We start from the raw sequence: 23,146 nt of genomic DNA on the forward strand, positions 1-23,146 counted from the left end.
ACTGTAGATACAGTATATTTTTCAGAATACATCCTAAAATTGCTTAAGGTTTAGATGAAGCCATTTTACATAACTGCTAAGAATTTTACACAAGGTATTTTATACAGTATGTATGTACATTCACTAATAGTTTTGTATCACAGCTGTCACCCTGCACTATATTCAGTTTTAACAGTTTTCTTCATCTCCTTGTATTTTTATATCTGGTATATTTTTTTGTACTTTGTATTTTGCACTACTAACTTTTTTACTGCCTTTTTACTAACATGTGTTGCACTATGGAACTGTGATGCTGGAAACTTGAATTTCCCTCGGGATCAATAAAGTTACTATCTATCTATCTATCTATCTATCTATCTATCTATCTATTTTTCATCCATGCATCCAAATGGAGGAAAATTAAACCCCTATTTTCCGTTTTCAAAAGGGACATTGTGGACAATCATCTCAGTGCTTTAAGACTAATGAAAGGACAACATGCAAAGTGTCTCCTCAGAGTTTATGAAGAACTGAAGATATATGATGATGAACCCTAGAGCTACTATGGAAGAGTGCAGTCTTATTATTTATTTATTTATTTATTTATTTATTTATTTATTTTTTATTTATTTATTTTTTTTTTTTTTTTTGTTCCTTTAATTATTTTCTACCCTCTTTTGTTTTTGTTATTATATTATTTTTTATAATTTAAGTTATCTTTCCTATCCTATATATGATGATGACCCCTAGAGCTACTATGGAAGAGTGCAGTCTTATTATTATTTATTTATTTATGCATTTCTTTTTTTGTTCCTTGAATTATTTTCTACCCTCTTTTATTATTGTTATTATATAATTTTTTATAATTTAAGTTATCTTTCCTATCCAATTGTGCCTTTTATGTTAGAAGTATTAAGTTTAGATTACAATGCCTTAATGTTTGTAAATGAATTATCTTCAATAAAAAATATAATAATAATTGTTTGTTTTGTTATGTGTGTTTTTTTTGGTTTGTTTTGTTTTTTTTAACTCTATTTTTTCTTTTTATTATTATTATTATCATTATTTATTTTCTTAATTTTATTTAAATTTTGAATGTTGAAGTTGTTTTCTCTAGTGTACTTAATGAGTTTGTCTATAAGCTCATCTACTTAAAATTGCTTTATAAACTATTGTAATTACGAACTGTAAATTGTATATATGAAAACAACCTTGAAAAAAGGGAAAAAATAAAGTATGTATAAAAAAAAATTGCACCACTGTAGATAGTTAATTTTTCAGAATACATCCTAAAATTGCTTAAAGTTTAGATGAAGCCATTTTTACATAACTGCTAATAAATTTACACAAGGTATTGTATACAGTATGTAACTGAACATATATGATGATGACCCCTAGAGCTACTATGGAAGAGTGCAGTCTTATTATTTATTTATTTATTTATGCATTTATTTATGCATTTATTTTTGTTCCTTGAATTATTTTCTACCCCCTTTTATTTTTATTATATTATTTTTTTATAATTTAAGTTATCTTTCTTATCCAACTGTGCCTTTTATGTTAGAAGTATTGAGTTTAGAATACAATGCCTTAATGTTTGTAAATTAATTATCTTCAATAAAAAAAATTAAAAAAAAAAAAAAATTGCTTAAAATTTAGATTAAGCCATTTTACACAACTACTAAAAATTGTACACAAAGTATTTTATACAGTATGTAACTGAACATATATGATGATGATCCCTAGAGCTACTATGGAAGAGTGCAGTCTTATTATTTATTTATTTATTTATGCATTTATTTTTGTTCCTTGAATTATTTTCTACCCCCTTTTATTTTTATTATATTATTTTTTTATAATTTAAGTTATCTTTCTTATCCAACTGTGCCTTTTATGTTAGAAGTATTGAGTTTAGAATACAATGCCTTAATGTTTGTAAATTAATTATCTTCAATAAAAAAAAATTTAAAAAAATAATTGCTTAAAATTTAGATTAAGCCATTTTACACAACTACTAAAAATTGTACACAAAGTATTTTATACAGTATGTAACTGAACATATATGATGATGACCCCTAGAGCTACTATGGAAGAGTGCAGTCTTATTATTTATTTATGCATTTATTTATGCATTTATTTTTGTTCCTTGAATTATTTTCAACCCCCTTTTATTTTTATTATATTATTTTTTTTATAATTTAAGTTATCTTTCTTATCCAATTGTGCCTCGTATGTTAGAAGTATTGAGTTTAGAATACAATGCCTTAATGTTTGTAAATGAATTATCTTCAATAAAAAAAAAAAAATTAAAAAAAAAAATGCTTAAAATTTAGATGAAGTCATTTTACACAACTACTAAAAATTGTACACAAAGTATTTTATACAGTATGTAACTGAACATATATGATGATGACCCCTAGAGCTACTATGGAAGAGTGCAGTCTTATTATTTATTTATTTATTTATGCATTTATTTTTGTTCCTTGAATTATTTTCTACCCCCTTTTATTTTTATTATATTATTTTTTTATAATTTAAGTTATCTTTCTTATCCAATTGTGCCTTGTATGTTAGAAGTAGAGTTTAGAATACAATGCCTTAATGTTTGTAAATGAATTATCTTCAATAAAAAAAAAAAAAAAATGCTTAAAATTTAGATGAAGTCATTTTACACAACTACTAAAAATTGTACACAAGGTATTTTATACAGTACGTATATATAGTATGTATATACAGTACACATGTGTGTATTACAGTACAGCACATCCATGCTGGAGAAGCTCTCTTGTCGCTGTCGCTCCTTGATGACGTCCTTCCGGTTCCACCGTAACAACACGTGTGCGGGTGTACAGTGTCGCGCTGAAGGGAATAACAGCAGCTAAACTTCAGCTTTCAGACACCGTCGCGTGGTCTGTTCATTTTTTTGTTTGTGGAAGGCTTTTGCCGACTAAACAGCCAAGATGGTGAAGCCTCTATTCAAGGGGAAAAGCTCGATAAACCCCTCCACCTCCAGCAGCAACCCTGGTGAGATAAACCTCCATCCTCCATGCACCGTGTTTGTTTACAGCTAATGCGAACTGTTGCTAGACTGCTGATTGTACACTCTGGAAAAGACATTTATGGATCATTTACCTCTGTTAGATTAAACTAGGCACTGAAATTTAGTGTGCAATGTGTCAAAATGAACCTCATAACACGGGTTAAATGAACTAAAACTCAACTTTACTGCTATAACACATTAGCTTTAGGCCTTTTAAATGTGACACTGACACAACTCTAAAGGAAGGGGCTTGTGTCAAGTGGAAGTGTTTAATAGATATAGATAGATGGATAGTAACTGTATTGATCCTGAGGGAAATTCAAGTTTCCAGCATCACAGTTCCATAGTGCAAAAACATGTTAGTAAAAAAGTTAGTAGTGCAAAGTACAAAAAAAATATCCCAGATATAAAAATACAAGGAGATGAAGAAAACTGTTAAAAGTGAATATAGTGCAGGGTAACAGCTGTGATACAGGACTATTAAAATAAGTGAATATAGTGCAGAAGAGACTGTTAGAAATGAGTATAGTGCATTATTATCTGTCCTGCAGACCTGTCCTTAAAGTCTGGAAACAGAGCTATTATTAATTGGCCATAAGATGTCTAACTGAAGCAGCTCTGATGTTCTTTGATAAGCAAATGGATTGTTATAGTAACTGTACATGTGTATTTTCACAGATCGAGCCAAGGGTGCTGGAGGGAACAACATGAGGGACAGAACCACCATCAAGCGTCTGAATATGTACAGACAGAAGCTGAGATGGTAATTGATGATACATATTTGCATTATTCTTCTGAGCCACTAATTGGCTGAAAAAAAAAACAAAAAAAACATGAAGTGTTATATTCACACTGATCTTCTGTTCCTAGTAATGACCGTGGGAAAGTCATCAGACCTCTACAGTTCCAGTCCACAGTGGCTCCAGGGACTCAAGCCAGAGTGGAACCCAACATCAAATGGTTTAGTAAGTGCCCTCCCTTACCTTTTGTATATGTTGAGTACGTTATGTAAGGGATTATGTACAGTGAGCCTGTCAAAATGAACCCCGACAGGGTGATGCAGGTCTCATGCAGAAGTCGTGCATGCGTACGTCTAAAACTGTGGGTCTGCTGGGCTGGGGCCGTGCTCTCCGGCTCTGCAGGTTGCTAAATCTCAAAATACTTACTACTTCGTGGATTATAGATTAAAGTGTTTGGTGGTAAGGAAGACAATACATTGATTTTTCCTGCATAAAGAATTTCAAAGTGTCTGGGTTATTAACAAGGTGCCACCTTTTTTAAAACCTGACCATGTTGGCAATATTAAAATCTATTTCAAGAGAGTTTGTGTTAAATGCACCCCTGCCAACTACCACTATTAGGTGACGTTAGTAAGATGATACAATATTCTTTATTTGGATCCCCATTTGCTTACACAAAACTAGTCTTCCAGGATTCCACACAAAAATATTAACAATAAAAAACTATTTAAAATCGAACTGTATCAATAAATCAAGAAATGACGGAGCAAGCCAAATGTAAGGATCAGAAAATAAATGAAATGGTTCTACATATGAAACAATAAACAATAGATAATTAGCACTGGCCATTAAAGCTTAAAACGATGTTATCATTACTGCATCACTACAAAGAGTTCTGTAGATTTATCTGGTGATGGACATCGGCTGTCACTTTTTTAAAAAATCAAGTTTGAAAAATGAGAACTAACACAAAATTAGTTTTCATTAATTCAAATGCAATCAATGCATGTAGCCTAATCACTAAATATATTTAGGGATTCACCAATATCGCATATCGGGCCGATACTGACTCAAATAGTTGGATCGGGTATCGGTAACAATGGGGCCGATCTACTCAATTCAGTTTTATGTTTATATACATTATATATTGTATGTATAAATCTATATATGTTTACGTTTTGACCAATTAGTTGCTGCATTAAAAAACGTTTTCTACTTGACTTGTAATTCCTGTTAATTTTGAAGATTTTTTTACCAAGTTGCTGGTATACGATTTATTATTTTAATAATAAATAACAATTCACTAAATCTATATCTGTGTATTTATTTGTTATATTTTGTTTTACAAACCTAAGAAAGTAATGTTTAAGTCAAGTATGATGTTGCTATATAAGCATATCCTAATGATGTTATGTAACGTTATCGAGATATGAAATGACCTGTATTGTGATAGAAGATTTTGACCATATCGCCCAGCCCTAGTGTGATGGAAAATTGGGAAATGAATAAGACGAGTGGTTATAAATGTGATTTAAAAAAAATGGGAAATCTGAACTAAACTGTTCACACTTTGCATCTCGATATTGTGTATTTCAGCAAATACGCGTGTGATCAAGCAGTCGTCCCTACAGAAGTTCCAAGAAGAGATGGGAGCCGTACAGAAGGATCCATATCGTGTTGTGATGAGACAAAGCAAACTCCCCATGTCCCTCTTGCATGACAGAGTCAAAGCCCATGTGAGTATAAAGGAGTGTTTTATCCTTTGCGGTCTGTATAACGGTTCTTGGGTCCCAGGAAGGCTCTCCAGAGTAGATTTGCATTGTTTGTGTGAATTAACACCTTTTCTAATTTTTATTATGCGTATACTGGCATATAAAGCTATTGACGTTTTTACCTGGCTTCTATTATTCGGTGCAGTAGAGAGTCATGTTGTCCTCAGTTGCTTGTTTCTTGGGTTTTTATGAGGTGAGATGAACACGAGGCCTCACTTTAATCCTCATTCAATTCTCACTCTGCCGCACCACGACCCAGAATGTATTGGCACTGTACTTGGCTTTAAATTTTGCACCCCATAAACAACACGGTTCTGAATAACATCCAGTTCTCCGTGTTGTTTTCCATCATATTGGGTCTGATAGTCTTTTTTTAGTTTTATCTGAGTTTGAAGCTGTTAAAGATACTGATTTATTTACTTTAAATTTTATCTAATTGACAATTGAAATGTAAAAGAGATTCACAAGTTGTCATAATAGCACCTGTTATATTGCAATCATCATCTTATCATTCATTACATTCACTTGTGTACGTTATGATCAATGTGACCAGCAGCGTCTCAGGTCGGTGTAGCATTAATGCTCATGCAGAGCATTATTTTTCCACTCTTATGGTACATGTCCACAGCCTCCGTCCTTTCCACGCTTCCCATTCATTGTCTATGTAAGCAGCCGTGCCATGCATTCTGATTTTAACTTCTAAATATCGAACGTGTTCGGGCGGCCCCGAGGAATCTGTGAACAGTTCGGGAGGTTTAATACTGGATCTTTAAACCCCTCACTTTACTAGATAATCTGGGACCGGATTTCCCCTCTGATTGTCAGGAGGGGCGATTCTAGGATAAATCGACATAAAGATCTTATTCTAAGAAGGCAGATGAGTTAAACCAGAGTTTGTGGTTTGGTAGGTGAAATGCTTTTTCAAAGAACCCAGTAGAAGATCTTGGCAGATAGTCAGACAACCTGAAGCCTTAAGCATCATTGTTTCTGACAACCCCCCAGCCCTCATGGCAGTGCTGCAATAGAGGCATGATTTGTGATTGAAATCATTGGAACAGTTAATCAGTCCTGGCACAGGCGTGGCTCTTTCACTGGCTTAGTTGTTGCATATTTGGTTGCTCTGTTTACTGTATGCATTTGTTCTATGATTCTGTCTGAAACCTTTTGGAACAACTGCATCACTTTGACTGTATCAAAAATCGCAAAAAAAACAAAAAAACACTGACAGAAACCTTTCCTCTGTGATGCAGTCTATATATTCGTAATGGCAGAGCTATTTAGCTTTTCAAGCATACCAAGTTTTATTCTTTTGGATGTAGGCCTACTCTGGGCTGAATAGGCCATGTGCAGCTGTGTTATGTAGGTAAAAGTTCTGAATAAAAAAGTAAAAATCTGAATGAAAGATCTCTAGGAATCCCTTGTCCTCATCTTTAACCCACATAGACCTGTTTTTGTCTTTTTTAGGGGGGTACAGGGGGTCTTTATGACATGGTTGATGCCAGTTCCTTAAGTCGTCTAGTTTCATAGGATACCAATATTTCTAGCTTCAAGACTGAGCCCGCTACAGCCTCTCAAAGACCGCAATGTCTGATCCTTTTTCTTTGTTTCTACACATGCAGAACTCCAAGTGTCACATTCTAGACACGGAGGGTTTTGAGACCACATTTGGGCCCAAAGCTCAGAGGAAGAGGCCCAGTCTCATGGTAGGGGACATGAAGGACCTCTTGGAACAGGCTGAGGCCTCGGGCCAGACCTACAATGCAGACAACGACAAAGACCTGGTGACTGAGGACACAGGGGTCCGGTAAGACCTTCAGAAGATATTATAATCAATCCACTCTAACTGACCAGACGCATGGTTGAAGAATTTTCATATTTACATGTAGTAATGCTTTTTTTATTCTCATTTTGCATCAGGGTGGAGGTACGTGAGGAAATCTTCAAAAAGGGTCAGTCCAAGAGGATCTGGGGAGAACTTTACAAGGTATTATTTCCATCCTCCTCTCAGCGCAGTGCTTTGTGTTAATGTAGAGTTGGGTCTAGGGCTGGGACGATACACCTATCTCCCGAATCCATACTATCACAATATTTGAGTACCGATTCGATATGTTTTGTGATTCGATATTACGATTTATTAAAATTTGTTAACTTTTTTACCCTAGACCATGGGAAAAACTTCTAGGGATTTTACCTTGGAAAATCTTTAAATTGATATAGCAAAAATACTGAAAACATACTGAACGGATATGGCGTCACGTTGCACAATAAAAGCAGTAACTTCCTCCTACGTCCGCATAGACTCAAATGAAGCAAATGTATTTATTCTGGCATTAAAAAATCAATATCAAAATCTTTTCTTTCTTTTTTTTAAACGCGATGTGTAGGTGAATTTTTTTTTCCCACCCCTAGTTGGTACACTGAAGTGTTGCGGGGTCATTCTGCATTCCTGACTGTTTTCTTTCAAAAGGTGATCGACTCATCAGATGTCATCATCCAAGTGCTGGACGCCCGTGATCCCATGGGAACGCGCTCCAAGAGCATAGAGTCATACATGAAGAAAGAGAAATCTTGGAAACATCTGATCTTTGTTCTAAACAAGTGTGACCTCATCCCCGCCTGGGTCACGGTAAGACATCTACAACATGTTCATCTTTGGTTCCTATTTCATTTAGGAGTGATTGTGTCTGTTTATTCATAATATTAAATCGTGTGACTGTCTCTTTGTCTCAATTTCGAAACCAGAAACGGTGGGTAGCTGTTTTATCCCAAGAGTGCCCGACTCTGGCTTTCCATGCCAGCCTCACCAACTCGTTTGGTAAGGGCTCCCTCATCCAGCTGCTCAGACAGTTTGGCAAGGTAAGCACATGCTTTAAATTCAAAATATCTTTGATTTATCATGAGCAGGAAAAACATTTACTGCGTCAGTAACCATCACAGAAACCATAAACTTTTTGCCTTTATATCCTTCAGCGTATTGTCCGGTTAGTGAAATCATTTTTATCTGCAACATAACTATTTATTTGCTTTTTAATATAAGGTCTTGGATATTGAAATTGCACCCTCTCTGATTTATGAGTGTACTATTTATTTATAGATTTACTTATGAAAACCAATACTATCTATAATTCATGATGTTAGTGCTTGGGGTTCAGTTTAAATACCCAATCCAAAAGTATGCCATATAGTGTATGGAGGGAAATGGAATATTATTCATTATTTAGATTTTATTATAATCACAATTTAGTTCTTAATACTGTATAGAAATTGCAAGATAAGAGCAATCACAGCTCCTCAGTAAAGAATATGTATATATCAAAGATGCTTTTTTATAGCTATCATTTTATATCTGTTGCTGTATTAGGCCATTGTGGGCAATGCTGAAACTCAATTTGCCTTGATTTGTCACATATATAATTCAATGGAGTAGTCAAAAGGCATTCCTTTAGATATTTTATCTAAGAATAGTTCCTTAATGAAATTTCCAAACCCTACTAAAAACTACATTATATTGCTGACCTGACATAAAATGACCGCTACCGCCAAGAAAGGTTTTGTCTGTATCACCCACCCTTAGACCTGAACATGCTATGTGACGGCTGTGGACTTAAAAGATCTGAAAGGGTTTGATATTCGAAGGGAATGTTCTTGTTAGATTTAATATTATGATTTAAAGAGACTGTTATGAGAAAGACACAGAAAAACATGTATAATTTGTTTTCCTTGTTGGACCATATCCACCAAAAATTAGTGAGATAACGAGGTGAAACAAGTGTTCCAAAACAGCCTTCATAGTTCACCTCCTGGGACAATTATACAAGATGGCTATATCTCTTGTTTTAAAAGGCTTTGCGATTGTTTTATTTACATATCAAATCCTTTTAAAGATATCCTTTGGTAAACTAAATTGTAGTTCTGGAGTGATGACAGGTTCACTCATTGCTAATGGCAACAGAGACCCATCTAAAGTTACCTCCATGAACCGAGGACAGATTGAGGTTGTTGTTTAGGAAACACAACAGTTTGACTTTTTTTTGTTTTGCCTCCCACAGCTCCACACAGACAAGAAGCAGATCAGTGTGGGTTTCATTGGCTACCCTAATGTGGGTAAGAGCTCAGTCATCAACACACTGCGGTCTAAGAAGGTCTGCAATGTGGCGCCCCTCGCCGGAGAAACAAAGGTACGCTTCGAGTGTCGTCTCAGCCGTGCAAACTAAATGTAAACCTGTGGTATGCAACAGAGCAACATGACTGATGAAAAGTCTGTCTAGTAAGCACTGCAGTGGACATTCCTGTAAAAAGGATGACAGGAAACTAACGTATTTTATTCTTATTTAATGAAAATGATGAATCTGAAGGAAGTTTTAGGCTGTTGGTCAATATAGCGCATTTTTCTGAGTGCCAGCGTCTTTTTTCAATTGTTCTCAATGAGGAGAGAATGTATCTGGCCGCCTAGAGAAAATCACAGCGTCTCTTTTCAGAGCGCTCTGACTTTTTTTGTGCAGCCTCTCCGAGCACGTCTATTTAAAAACCTCTGAACTTTTCATTAAAGGCGATGGGGCGTCACTGTGGACGAAGCGCTCCCCAGTAGTACATAAACATTACTAATAAAATAAGGATAGGAGCAAAGAAGGGAATGGTATTTTTGTGTGTAGCGTGAAAAGGAGAGCAGAGCTCAGATTAAGCGGGAAGGTGATGTGAGGTGAAAAGATGCATGTTACGCCTCTTAACTTGGTAATTGTTTATAGCTGCAACAACAGAAGTAGCTGGCTCCGAGTTCTTAACTATATAGCTGAAAATCTAAGGGGAGACTGGGCCAAGAGAAAGAGCAACAACCGTTTTTATCCTTAATTTCCTCTTTCTGGGGCCGCTTATCCTGTTTGGAAACGAAGAAGGGTCTGAAAACCCCAATGTCCACAGCAGGGTCAGCGGGAAAGAAGCACGCCCAGCCAGTGAATCTGATGGGCGTGTGGCCAGCACTCCTTTATTTCACACCTCGTCTTTGATTCTCACTCAACGCTATGTGACAGCCAAACAAGCTCACGATCTGCAGCACTGCTGTAACCCTCAATTTTGTTAAAATGGATGTGTGTTTATGTGAAAAGTTACAATACAATCCCTGAACCAATTGTGGAGGGGAGATTGTTTGTAGCATAAGGAAAAAACGAAGGAAGTTTCAGTTATCAGTGTTCTTGCCCAGATTCAAAACGGTCTTTGTTTTGCTCTGGCAAAAGATCATTTTTTTAAATATTTTGCTTCCCCACTCTTCATAGTTGACGTAGGTCTCGGCTATATGGAGAATATCACAATATTTTTGACCAAATACCTCGATATCGATATTGCGACAATATTGTAGGGTTGACTGATGCTGCATTCAGTTCAGAAGTTCAGAAAATTACATCACTTTACTGTAATGCGTGGCACTTATGTCATATTTCGATATCCAAAACCTAAAACGATATCTAGTCTCATATCACAATATTGATATAATATCGATATATTGCCCAGCCCTAAGTTGATGCATCTTTTTATATCATTAAGTACTAACAAAGTCAAGTTTATGAATGATTTGACCATATAGACAACCATTAATGTCCTCCCTTTTATAGGTGTGGCAGTACATCACTTTGATGAGGCGCATCTTCCTCATTGACTGTCCCGGTGTTGTCTACCCTTCAGATGACAGTGAATCTGATATTGTCCTGAAAGGAGTGGTAAGTCTGTCTTTTTTCTCCTATGTACCAAGGTTTTGTGATACCTGCTACCACTCCAATACAATGGAGGTGAATTAAATTTCATTTGTGCTCCTCATAGCACTGGAAAACAGTGGACACAATGTCCCAGTAACTGTTAATGTGGCGTATTTAACAACTCTGTACCTGGAATGTGACCAAAGAATTGGAAGTGGATTCCTCTTGCTAATACCCGGCTGTTAAAAAAATGTCCTAATCAGCTCCGATTCTGATCCTCCAGATCCTTTTTCCAGATCCTGGGTTTAACATTTAGACCACGCAGTCCCCATAACTGAAAGGTTGCACGTTCATATCTTAAACTGCACGCCTTTTTATTCCCCTTCCTCCCAAAGGTTCAAGTGGAGAAGATCAAGAACCCAGAGGAGCACATTGGGGCCGTACTGGAGCGGGCCAAGCCAGAGTACATCCAGAAGACCTACCGCATCCCCACCTGGACCTCTGCTGAAGACTTCCTGGAGAAGCTTGCATTTCGCACTGGGAAACTTATGAAGGTCTGAATGGTCCTCTTTCATTTTCTTTCTTGTAGGACCTTAAAGCAGGGGTACGCAGAATGATTTTGGTATCATTGGGCTAAAAATTCCATTATAATCTTTCAGCATACTATAATTCAAGTGCTTTGAGAGATAACTAGTCTTCTTCACCTCCTCATGGCTCTGTTTTCAAAAATCTAGCCTGTGACAGGAGACTTTGGCCAATCACAGGTCATTTCGGACAGAGAGCGTTCCTATTGACTGTTCATTCAACGGAGGCAGCTGTCAATCACTCACAAACTCCGATCAAACGGTCAAACTAAGGTCACAATGGCTCTGATTGGTTGTTGTCCTCCGGTCTGTGAAATCTTACAGATGCCATTAGGAGCACCGGAGGACATAGAGCCACACGATTTTTTTACAGATTACCTGTCTCATGCACTACTGTCAGGATATAGCAACCAATTTATAAAAATAACTTTTTTTAATCATCATCATCTTGCCTACTGTGCCTTTAAAGGGTGACTTAAAACTGCCTTGCCTCAAGTTGTTATTCTATTAATTTATTTCATAAAAATGTAACAACAATCTAACAAGCAGAGAATATGGTTACCCAACAAAACGTAATCATTGTCAGTATGAGTAATAACTTCAGTTAAAGTAATCGTGGGTATTCTACAAATGCTTCACACGCAGCATGTTAAAGGCAGGGTCGGTAATATTGAGAAACTAGCAAGAGTACACTAGATTTAAAAAAAAATGATCCAATGGAAAAATCGAGCCGAGTGTTGCCAACACTTTTCCAATGAAAGCAGCGAGCAGCACTAACTCCAAAAGTCCCTAAATCTAATAAAGAAAGTCGCCAAGTCGGCAACACTGACAGCTCGTCTCAAAATTATCATTACGAACATAAACATTCGGGCCGACTGAAATGATTGGGCGGGTTTATTACAGTCCTGTGATAGCCACAGATAACTTTTTTTTTGTCATAGCATTTGATTTTTATATTTACAAACCCAACATTTTTAAGTATTTTAATTGTCCATTTTATGAAGTGCAACTGTAAATCCATAAGTAATACATCTGGCCTATTTTTGGCCTTCTGTTAAATAGCAATGTGTATATGAACCGCTAGTTTTAAATCCTAAACTTGAGCAATGTATTGTTGGTATTGAACAGGGCGGTGAGCCAGATATCTCCACCGTCTCCAAAATGGTGTTGAATGATTGGCAGAGAGGACGCATCCCCTTCTTTGTGAAACCCCCTGGACCTGAGGGAGATCAAGAGGTAAGACTTTACTGAATTTTAAACCTGTGTTTTTCAGGTAAATTACTTTTTCTCTACACCAACCCGTGCTTTATGTTGACAACCTGTGTTTTGTTTCTGTCATTTTTCTTGGGCAAGCAGCTGTTGCCAGTTAAAGGACCCGCAGAGGTCGTGGAGAAGGTGCAGGAGGAACAGCCAGACAATCCGGACGCCATCTCGGAGGAACATGAGCAACAGCAGCAGCGGCAGCAGAGACAGAAGGAGCAGGTCCAGAAGATTCTGTCTAACGTGCGACAGAACTTCGGCAAGATCAACGTGGCGCCTGAGTTCAGCGAGCAAGACATGGTTCCTGTGGAGATGCCTGACCTGGGGCTGTCTGACTTATCTGGCTCCGATGGCGAGGGAGACGGTGAAGAAGGAGAAGAGGAGGAGGGTGGGGAGGAAGGTGGGGAGGAAGGTAGGGAGGAAGACGGGGAGGAAGACGGGGAGGAAGACGGGTCCAATGTTGAACCAGCCGATGGAGAGCCGGAGGGCTCCGAGCCAGCAACCGCTCAGACTGGCAAAGCAAACAGCAGCAAGAGTTCACGCGAGGTGATTCGTGAATTGGATGACAAGATCTCTAAGTACAAGCATTTCCTGGACCGGGCCAAATCCAAACGCTTCTCTGCAATCCGGTCAGTCTGCTCTCACACAAACCTCACTCACATGTTGTCTTTGTTTTGTGTATTGTCCGAATTTCTTTTATTCAGTAATGTAACATTTTAGGTGTTTCCATAACTTTTGCATGTCATGTTCTTTAATCTCTTGTTGTATAGACACTCTGAGACCTAATTTAATCAGTTCATTTCAACAGATCCCAACAGGAGTAAACCGCCTGCTTTGTTGGGTAATGATTTACTTTTTTGCTTTTCTTCTTTGGACAGGATACCTAAGGCTCTTTCTGACAAAGCGTTCACGGACATCAAGACTAAACAAGCGGCAGCAGCAAAGCAAGCACAGCAGAAAGGTAGTCAATCACCATGTTTTGTCATGACTTTGTATGGTGCTGAATGTAGAACTTTTTTGGAAGATGGATCAGATTTGGTTAGGGTCCAAAAAAACTTTCACAGTTCCTCAGAACAAAATAAAAAGCACACAAGCGTGCCATCATACTGGTATGATGATGTATTTTCCCCCAACACAGAAACACATAAATACTGATTAATTCGGTATTTGCCTGTAGTCATGCAAACTGGGTAGGTCAGGCCGACCTTGAGATCCAGCCAGGCACTAACATCAGCGTTGTCAATCTTCGTTTGAATTCAGATGCAACCCAGAGGAGCAAGAAGAGGAAAGCTGAGGAGGACGAGGAGTCCGCCCCAGCCCACAGACTGACGTCTAAACAGGTATGCAGTGTTTGTTCTCTCTGACGTCAAACAGATCTCTCTTGGTCGAATGTCTATTCCTCTGACGAATAAGGAATGTTGGGTCTGTATATAATATAATATGTACAGACGTAGGCAAAGTTGTTGGTAACGTTCCGTTAAAGAGAGAAAAACCCACAATGGTCACTGAAATAACTTGAAACTGACAAAAGTAATAATAAATAAAAATTTACTGAAAATTAACTAATGAAAATCAGCTGTTGCTTTTGAATTGTGGTTCAACAGAATCATTTTAAAAAACAAACTAATGAAACTGGCCTAGACAAAAATGATGGTAGCCCTAGAAAAGATTGAAAATAATTTGACCATAGGGACATGTTAAACTAAGGTGTGTCCTGTAATTAGCATCACAGGTATCTTCAAACTTGTAATCAGTCAGTCTGCCTATTTAAAGGGTGAAAAGTAGTCACTGTGCTGTTTGGTGTCATGGTGTGTACCACACTGAACATGGATCACAGAAAGCTAAGGAGAGAGTTGTCTCAGGAGATCAGAAAGAACATTATAGACCTTCATGTTAAAGGTAAAGGCTATAAGACCATCTCCAAGCAGCTTGATGTTCCTGTGACTTCAGCTGCACATATTATTCAGAAGTTTAAGGTCCATGGGACTGTAGCCAACCTCCCTGGACGTGGCCGCAAGAGGAAAATTGATGACATATTGAAGAGACGGATAATACGAATGGTAACCAAAGAGCCCAGAACAACTTCCAAAGAGATTAGAGGTGAACTCCAAGGTCAAGGTACATCAGTGTCAGATCGCACCATCCGTCACTGTTTGAGCCAAAGTGGACTTAATGGAAGACGACCGAGGAGGACACCAAATCATAAAAAAGCGAGACTGGAATTTTCCAAAATGCATATTGACAAGCCACAAAGCTTCTGGGAGAATGTCCTTTGGACAGATGAGACAAAACTGGAGCTTTTTGGCAAGTCACATCAGCTCTATGTTCACAGACGAAGAGATGAAGCATCCAAAGAAAAGAACACTGTACCTAATGTGAAACATGGAGGAGGCTCGGTTATGTTATGGGGCTGCTTTGTTGCATCTGGCACAGGGTGTCTTGAATCTGTGCAGGGTGCAATGAAATCTCAAGACTATCAAGGCATTCTGGAGCGAAATGTGCTGCCCAGTGTCAGAAAGCTTGGTCTCAGTTGCAGGTCATGGGTCCTCAAACAGGATAATGACCCAAAACACATCTAAAAACACCCAAGAATGGCTAAGAACAAAACATTGGACTATTCTGAAGTGGCCTTCTATGAGCCCGGATCTAAATCCTATTGAACATCTGTGGAAGGAGCTGAAACATGCTGTCTGGAGAAGGCACCCTTCAAATCTGAGACAGCTGGAGCAGTTTGCTCACGAGGAGTGGGCCAACATACCTGTCGACAGGTGCAGAAGTCTCATTGAGAGTTACAGAAATCACTTGTTTGCAGTGATTGCCTCAAAAGGTTGTGCAACAAAATATTAAGTTAATGTTACCATCATTTTTGTCTAGGCCAGTTTCATTAGTTTGTTTTTTTAAATGATTCTGCTGAACCATAATTCAAAAACAATATCTGATTTTCATTAGTTAATTTTCAGTGAATTTTTATTTATTATTACTTTTGTCAGTTTCAAGTTATTTCAGTGACCATTGTGGGTTTTTCTCTCTTTAACGGAACGTTACCAACAACTTTGCCTACGTCTGTATATATATATAAACATACTGTAAAATTGAATTGAATAGATCGGCCCCATTCTCACCGATATCCGGTATGTGAACGGCCCCTTACTGAAAAGCTCATTTTTTCTCTGTTCTCTTTATTTATCTCTACAGAGAAGAGCGATGGACCGCGCTACGAGGGTGAAGAAAGTTGGCGTGCGCTATTATGAAACACACAATGTGAAGAACAAGAACAAGAACAGGAAGGCCCCAGCAGCAGCCACAGAGGGCAAAAAGGCTAAAAGACCAAAGCACTAGACCGGACTCGTAAAACACAACGTTTGTAATAAATCTTTATTTAAACTAGCCAAAAAGGCCATGTTTTTATCGAAAGTGTAGAGTTGATAGAAGGTGGAGTGCTGACTAAGTGTTAAATGGTCTTTATCAAGTGGCCACTTGATGCCTTATCTTGACCTTGACTGTCCTTCTGGGGAAACGACTTGTTTGTATCTCAACTTTCTTTTTCCCTTCAACCCAGAACTGTTTTTGAATGACATTTCATTCATCATTTACAGGTGAAATGCTCTTTTGATGTTCAAGAGAAATGTACAGTTTACTGATTGAACTGTACTTGTCATAACATGCTGTAATAAAATATGTGCTAATTACACTCAGTTAAGTTTACTTTAATTTATATCATTTAGACATTTAGTTAACATCCTGTACTGGGAAATGGCCACTCAGTTCTTGTTCTCAGTTTGGCGAAGTTACTTCTTGGGTGTAATGATCCCTTCCAGTTGGGTCTGAATAGGAAGACAAATATTAAAATATTAAGACAAGGCAACACAGCTACTATTGTTGCTAAATCTAAAAGAAGATTTGTTTCTTTGGTGTGTAATTATCATTATCATTATAACATCACCTTGAGCTGCTGGTTGGTTCTCTTCAGGAACTGGATCTCTTCAGTGTGCTTCTTTTCCTCCATCTGTCGCCTTTCAGTTTCTCTCTTTTCAATTGCATCGCATTTAGCTATCTGCTCGTTCAGTTGCTTCCTCAGATCTTGTTTCTCATCCTCCAGGTCCGAAATCTAGGTATGTAATGAGACACACTTGTAAGTTTGTTCCAGACGCAGGATCAATTATGTAGAGGACTTCCACCATTCTTATTTTACAAGAACTCTCAAAGTGAAATGGTGCTCTCTGCTGGATACCTTGCTGAAAAACAGTTTATAACTGTTCCTATGGCTTTAGATGAGTGAAATGAAGCATGGCAAAAAATCAGATATTTGGGTCCTCGTGCCCTGTATGCCATTGGTTAGTGTAAGTCAAAATAAATAACTAAATGTCCTTACTGTTTTCTCCATGTCAGCTTTGCCCTGCTCAGCCTGCAGTGCTTTCCTCATCCCAAATGCCACGCTGCTTTCGTACAGCGTCTGGTACGCAGCAATGGTCATCTGAATCTCATCTCTGACCCTCAACAGCAGCAGACCCCTCTCAGCACAGTTGATGGTCACCTGTCTGATCAGCTCATCTTAAAGAAATAGAAAAATTAGGAGGATCAGACAATTAAGTTTATGTTGATGTGAGTGAAAATGTGCCTTTATTGGAATATAGGTGGTTCCATCTAGGGCTGCAACTAATGAATATTTTCATTGTCGATTGTTCTGTAGATTTTTTTTACTCGATTAGTTGTTTGTAAGGATGCACCGAGCCGACTTTTTTAGTCCTGATACTGATGGCGATATTTGGCCTTTGGGTATCAGCTGATACAGAGTTCCAATCTGATTGCAGTGTTTAATTAATAAACTGTATTTGTCACTGTGTGGAAGTGACTGAGATCATTATTTTATATGTACGGTAACATCAGACCTGACTTAAAAACAAAACGTAACAAATAAATACATAGTGTGTTAATCCATCATTGATGGACCTCAGTGACCACCAGCATCTCAGCCTCCTCCTTACCAAAGCACTGGGAATAGAGTTCCCTGCGGACAGGGCAGATCCCTGTCTCTCTAGCCTGCCTTTGCTGCAGCTTTATGTCCTGCTGTTCCTCCAGGCGAATAACATCTGCTCTTGTACAAGGTGTACTGGACACTTGCTGCACCCACAGTTGGTTCCCCTCCAGCCATTCCCTGCAATAGCAGAAGTTGAGATAAATGAGAGACAGTATTGTTTGAACTTGCTGAACAATATATTGTCAAGTCAATTTTATTTGTATAGCCCAAAATCACAAATTCACCACAGGGAGCTTTACAATCTGTACAGAATACGACACCCTCTGTGCTTTATAGTGCGACCCCATATTGTTGATGGAAAGAGCTATACCTGGGTGGAAGGATGGCATTCAGGATCTCCTCATGTTCCTGCATAGGGCCATCAGTAGAGGCTGATTTTGGTTTAGGAGGTGGTGGAACAGGGTTAGAGGTGGCAGGCAGCTGAGGGCTCACTCTCAAAGGCCGCCCCTGTAGTGAAAAGGATTTTATGTTACACACTGTATACTGCATGTACTTTTTTTTTTTTTTTTTTTTAAATAGCTGAAAGTTTTTTTTACATACTGCCTTGTAACTCAATCATACATTAACAGACCGGTTTCACACCCAAGATGTGCCATCATGTAGAAGAAAGGACATTAGGCTATAATAACAGCAGTAGTTCAGTCTTGCAGATGTTGTCATGCTGATGTTGCCACACAGACAAAGAATGTAGCTGCTGCAATGTCAATGCTTGCTCCATCTCCAGGCAGTGAGTGCTACAGTCAAGCAGAGTTTACAGACTTCTATTGGCTTTTAGATCAAATAGAATAATCAAATATGAATACAATTTTTAACTCCACTAATTTATTTAATGCGTTAACACAACTTGCCATTTTTAGGTTGTAGCAGGCTTAGTTTTAAAGCTAAAGCGAAGATACTGTCATCATATGACACTAGAAAACCCATTGGTACCAACCATGTCATACTAGCTTGTCGCAAAGGAAGTTAAATAACCCTCCCAACTTACCCTCAATTTTGGTGAGGAAAAACGGGCATGGCCATTTTCAAAGGGGTCCTTTGACCTCTGACCTCAAGATATGTGAATGAAAATGGGTTCTATGGGTACCCACGAGTCTCCCCTTTACAGACATGCCACTTTATGATAATCACATGCAGTTTTGGGCAAGTCATAGCCAAGTCAGCACACTGACACACTGATAGCTGTTGTTGCCTGTTGGGCTGCAGTTTGCCATGTTATGATTTGAGCATATCTTTTATGCTAAATGCAGTACCTGTGAAGGTTTCTGGACAATATTTGTCATTGTTTTGTGTTGTTAATTGATTTCCAATAATAAATATATACATACATCTGCATAAAGCAAGCATATTTGCCCACTCCCATGTTGATAAGAGTATTAAATACTTTACAAATCTCCCCTTAAGGTACTTTTTGAACAGATAAAAAAATGTGTGAGTAATCTGTAATTAAGCGTGATTAACTATGGACAATCATGCAATTAATCGCAATTAAATATTTTAATCGATTGACAGCCTTAAAATTAATACATCTAATTTAATAAACATGACTCAGGTTTAACATTAAGCTTTTTCAGGCACTTGTCATTCAGACAAGTGAGCCCCAGTGTTACCAGCGTCACAGCACAAGAGCCAATAAGCTGTTCTTTCTTTTCATAGTTGTAACCAGGGTCTAAAATTAAGTTTTTTCCTCACGTGCCACTGTGGCAGGTCACTGAATATTTCTACTAGCCACACAACTGTTTTGTCTGCCACTTCTGAAATATATGTAGAACGCTTTAGAATTGTAAACACTAGGACTGTGTATTGGCAAGAGTCTGGCGATAACATACGTATCATGATACAAGGGTTACGATTCAACGATATATTGCGGTACTGTAAGCAAGACAATATATCGGGATTTTAAAAAAAATCTAATTTCAGGAAAACTGTCATAGTATAAAAAAAACACACCGCCATGTGCATCACATCTGAGCAAAAGAAAGTTTACTTTTTTAAGCAATCAGAATTGTAGGATCTTCATTTGCATTTATCACAGACGGCAGATATCTTTGCAAATAAAAATAAAGTATTGACTGAGTTAATCTTTGCATGTAAACTATTAATTAGAATTAAATACAGAGTTTTTGAGAATTGATAGATACAGTATCACAAAACATAATATTGCAATACTCAATATTTACCCCTAGTAAACACTGAGTCAGTGGTAACAGACAGTAGGAATATGGATCATGTAACCTTAATCCCTGACTATTTTTAATTTAGGAATTGCCACAGCCAACATTTACCTGTTATTAGTTATTTGGCAGGTGGCAGGTGCTAATTTCATTCCCTGGTTGTAACACATCAGCATATCTGACTACAACTAATTGCAAATAGTTTGTAAATAATATATTCTATTCTGTATTTCTCCTCCCTGCCTGCCACCACTTCAATCCCTAATCAAACGTTACTTTAGTATGGTAACTTTAACGTTAAACTATAAACTCTGGTGGCGTTTGTTACCTGGCAAAACTCACCTTTGGTGATTTCCTGTCTGTGCTTTTGGTGATCAAAACTGGATTGTCGTATCTCAGGAGCGACTCTGCGGGTGGAATCATTGTGTGTTCACTATGATAGATAATAATAAAGCTATACACACTTAAATCCAGAAGCTTCTTCTTCTTGTTGTGCTTCAGTTTACAGGAATGTATCTGTGTTGTTGCTGACAAAAGGTTTGGACTTCGTTGTCATGGCAACAGCGTGCCGGTGTCATGGCAACAGCGTGCCGGTGTCATGGCAACAGCGTGCCGGTGTTCCATTTTAGTTTAGTTTTTTTAGTTTTTAGTTTCCGACTTGAATCAGCAGTTTGTTTCACACAAATGCACTGTTCATTTTTCATTTTTAAAATAAAATATATATATAAAAAAAATATATTAAAATATATTAAAATCAGCACAACAACAAAAAAAGAAGATTGCTAAAGTGCTGCTGGGTTTTCCTTCCTCCTTGGTGTGTGAGTTTAATGTTATGTCCCAATGTCACAATGTGCCTTTTTATGTTTTAAAAAAATAAAATGTTGTTTTTCATCGTTTTTCATCGTTTTAAACAACATTTTATTTTGGCCACGTGCACGTCACATGCTCGTGACTATGTGCACATGTATGCATGAAGGTATGTGTAGGCTACATTATGAAATGTTGGGTGTCACTTTTGACCAAAACATATTGTGTTCATTTAGACTTGAGTCTCAATAAATGTGTTTTAATCAATGCAAAAAATGGCTGAATATGAATTATTATCTTTAATGCCCTTTTTCTCAAAAGTAATGTTTCATGACAGTCGAACTTTGAAAGAGCATATCTCATTGAATATTTGGCGTAGAAAGATAATCTTGGTATTGCCATAAAGCTGAGACTTTCCTCTTTACAGTCAGACAGATAACTCAAAATGTGTTTCGGGGTCAATGTGACTCATAATGATGGAGCAGGTCACATATGATAAGCAGTCTTCTTCTTCTTCTTTGGTGTTTATTGGCGGTTGGCAAACCATCTTAGAGGTGTATTACCGCCACCATCTGGACTGGAGTGTGGAACAGAAGATTGTGCAGAAACAAAATAGAACTAAAAAAAATAAATAAAAAAAAAAATTAAAAAAATGATAATGAAAACTCTAGATTTTTTTAACTAAATCAGTTTTTCTCAAAAACTGAATAATTTCACTGTATATATTATCTGCTTTATTCCCCAATAGACCTGACACTGAAAAGTCGGGATGTTTTGCCTTCCTTAGTGTCTGAAAAAGGTGATTCCTCTGGATAGTGTAATTACTGCAGTGTATCAGTACGTGTTCAACAGTTTCTGGCTGGTTACAGTGTGTACATTTCCCAGTTGGGTGCTTGCCTATTCGATATAATGTTTGATTAAGACCTGTATGTCCAATTCTTAGTCGAGTGATGATATTTTCTTCCCTTCTTTTCCAGCCCATCTTTCTCCCTGCTCCAACATGTTTCTGTATATTGTACATATTATGCCTTCCAGTTTCCTGATCATCCCAGTACTCCTGCCATACTTTTTGTGCATAGTTCTTGATGAATGGTTTAGCCTCAGCTTTACTTAACCCTCCTGTTGTCTTCCCGTCCGTCGACCATGCAACTTTTGTCTTCCCGGGTCAAAATTAACCCAGTCTGGTTTGACTTTTTATAAAGCATACAGTATAAAACTATCACCCAATTATGTGTTACACCTTTTTGGCCAACGTCCTTCCTAATTATTAAGTTTTACACTTTATTGGGAGAAATTAATGTTAATAAACCTAATTTCCGTGAAATTATACCTAGTTTTTTAGTAAAAAAAAACAGATATTGTGAATTATTTTGACTAAAGTTATTATCAGAGGAACATAATGTTGATGTATTATCACATACTGGTATATGTAAACTTTTAGTCAGAATATTGTTTTGAGTAGGCAACCATCCATGTTATTTTGGGGCAATTAGATTAAAGAAATCCATATTTATGATTTAATGAAGTTTGAAAACGGGTCAAATTTGACCAGAGGACAACAGGAGGGTTAATGGAATTTGTAATTCTATATTCTTAATTCTTAGTGTTTGTTTGGCCAGAATGTCTACCTAGCCCAAAATCACACATTCACCACAGGGAGCTTTACAATCTGTACAGAATACGACACCCTCTGTGCTTTACAGTGCGACCCATATTGTTGATGGAAAGAGCTATACCTGGGTGGAAGGATGGCATTCAGGATCTCCTTATTTTCCTGCTTGGGGCCATCAGTAGAGGCTGATTTTGGTTTAGGAGGTGGTGGAACAGGGCTAGAGGTGGCAGGCAGCTGAGGGCTCACTCTCAAAGGCCGCCCCTGTAGTGAAAAGGATTTTATGTTACACACTGTATACTGCATGTACTTTTTTTTTTTTTTTTTTTAAATAGCTGATTTTACATACTGCCTTGTAACTCAATCATACATTAACAGACCGGTTTCACACCCAAGCTGTGCCATCATGTAGAAGAAAGGACATTAGGTTATAATAACAGCAGTAGTTCAGTCTTTCTG

At 37.6% G+C, this 23,146-nt stretch overlaps 3 protein-coding genes across 5 annotated transcripts in view; 2 read left to right on the forward strand and 1 right to left on the reverse strand.

The window, feature by feature from the left end:
- Positions 1-2,775: 2,775 nt before the first annotated feature.
- Positions 2,776-16,753, forward strand: gnl2 (guanine nucleotide binding protein-like 2 (nucleolar)). Of its 2 annotated transcripts, none has more exons than XM_037785636.1 (16): positions 2,776-3,003; positions 3,698-3,782; positions 3,890-3,984; positions 5,356-5,495; positions 7,151-7,335; positions 7,449-7,515; positions 7,999-8,157; positions 8,274-8,387; positions 9,581-9,709; positions 11,138-11,242; positions 11,614-11,772; positions 12,931-13,038; positions 13,150-13,691; positions 13,941-14,023; positions 14,323-14,402; positions 16,258-16,753. In XM_037785636.1, exons 1-16 carry the CDS (start codon positions 2,940-2,942, stop codon positions 16,399-16,401), a joined length of 2,259 nt encoding a protein of 752 aa, XP_037641564.1. In that variant the 5' UTR covers positions 2,776-2,939; the 3' UTR covers positions 16,402-16,753. The 2 variants fall into 2 exon arrangements, with proteins under 2 accessions (XP_037641564.1, XP_037641565.1); XM_037785637.1 differs by having other exon boundaries at positions 2,940-3,003; positions 13,159-13,691.
- si:ch211-1i11.3 (mitogen-activated protein kinase kinase kinase 5) overlaps positions 13,061-23,146 on the forward strand; it is a 43,531-nt gene continuing 33,445 nt past the window's right edge. The window contains exon 1 of the mRNA XM_037785622.1: positions 13,061-13,066. The gene's annotated coding sequence lies outside the window, so the exon portion shown is untranslated. The remainder of the gene's footprint in view (positions 13,067-23,146) is intronic.
- Positions 16,753-23,008, reverse strand: dnali1 (dynein, axonemal, light intermediate chain 1). Of its 2 annotated transcripts, XM_037785673.1 has the most exons (6): positions 20,614-20,820; positions 18,411-18,547; positions 18,048-18,217; positions 17,435-17,613; positions 17,006-17,170; positions 16,753-16,886 (listed from the first exon to the last, which is right to left on the reverse strand). In XM_037785673.1, the coding sequence occupies exons 1-6, from the start codon at positions 20,692-20,694 to the stop codon at positions 16,851-16,853; spliced, it is 768 nt and encodes a 255-aa protein (XP_037641601.1). In that variant the 5' UTR covers positions 20,695-20,820; the 3' UTR covers positions 16,753-16,850. The 2 variants fall into 2 exon arrangements, with proteins under 2 accessions (XP_037641601.1, XP_037641603.1); XM_037785675.1 differs by lacking the exons at positions 18,411-18,547; positions 20,614-20,820 and adding an exon at positions 22,815-23,008.

The sequence above is a fragment of the Sebastes umbrosus genome, chromosome 11 (assembly GCF_015220745.1).
Source record: "Sebastes umbrosus isolate fSebUmb1 chromosome 11, fSebUmb1.pri, whole genome shotgun sequence".
Classification (NCBI taxonomy): Eukaryota; Metazoa; Chordata; class Actinopteri; order Perciformes; family Sebastidae; genus Sebastes; species Sebastes umbrosus.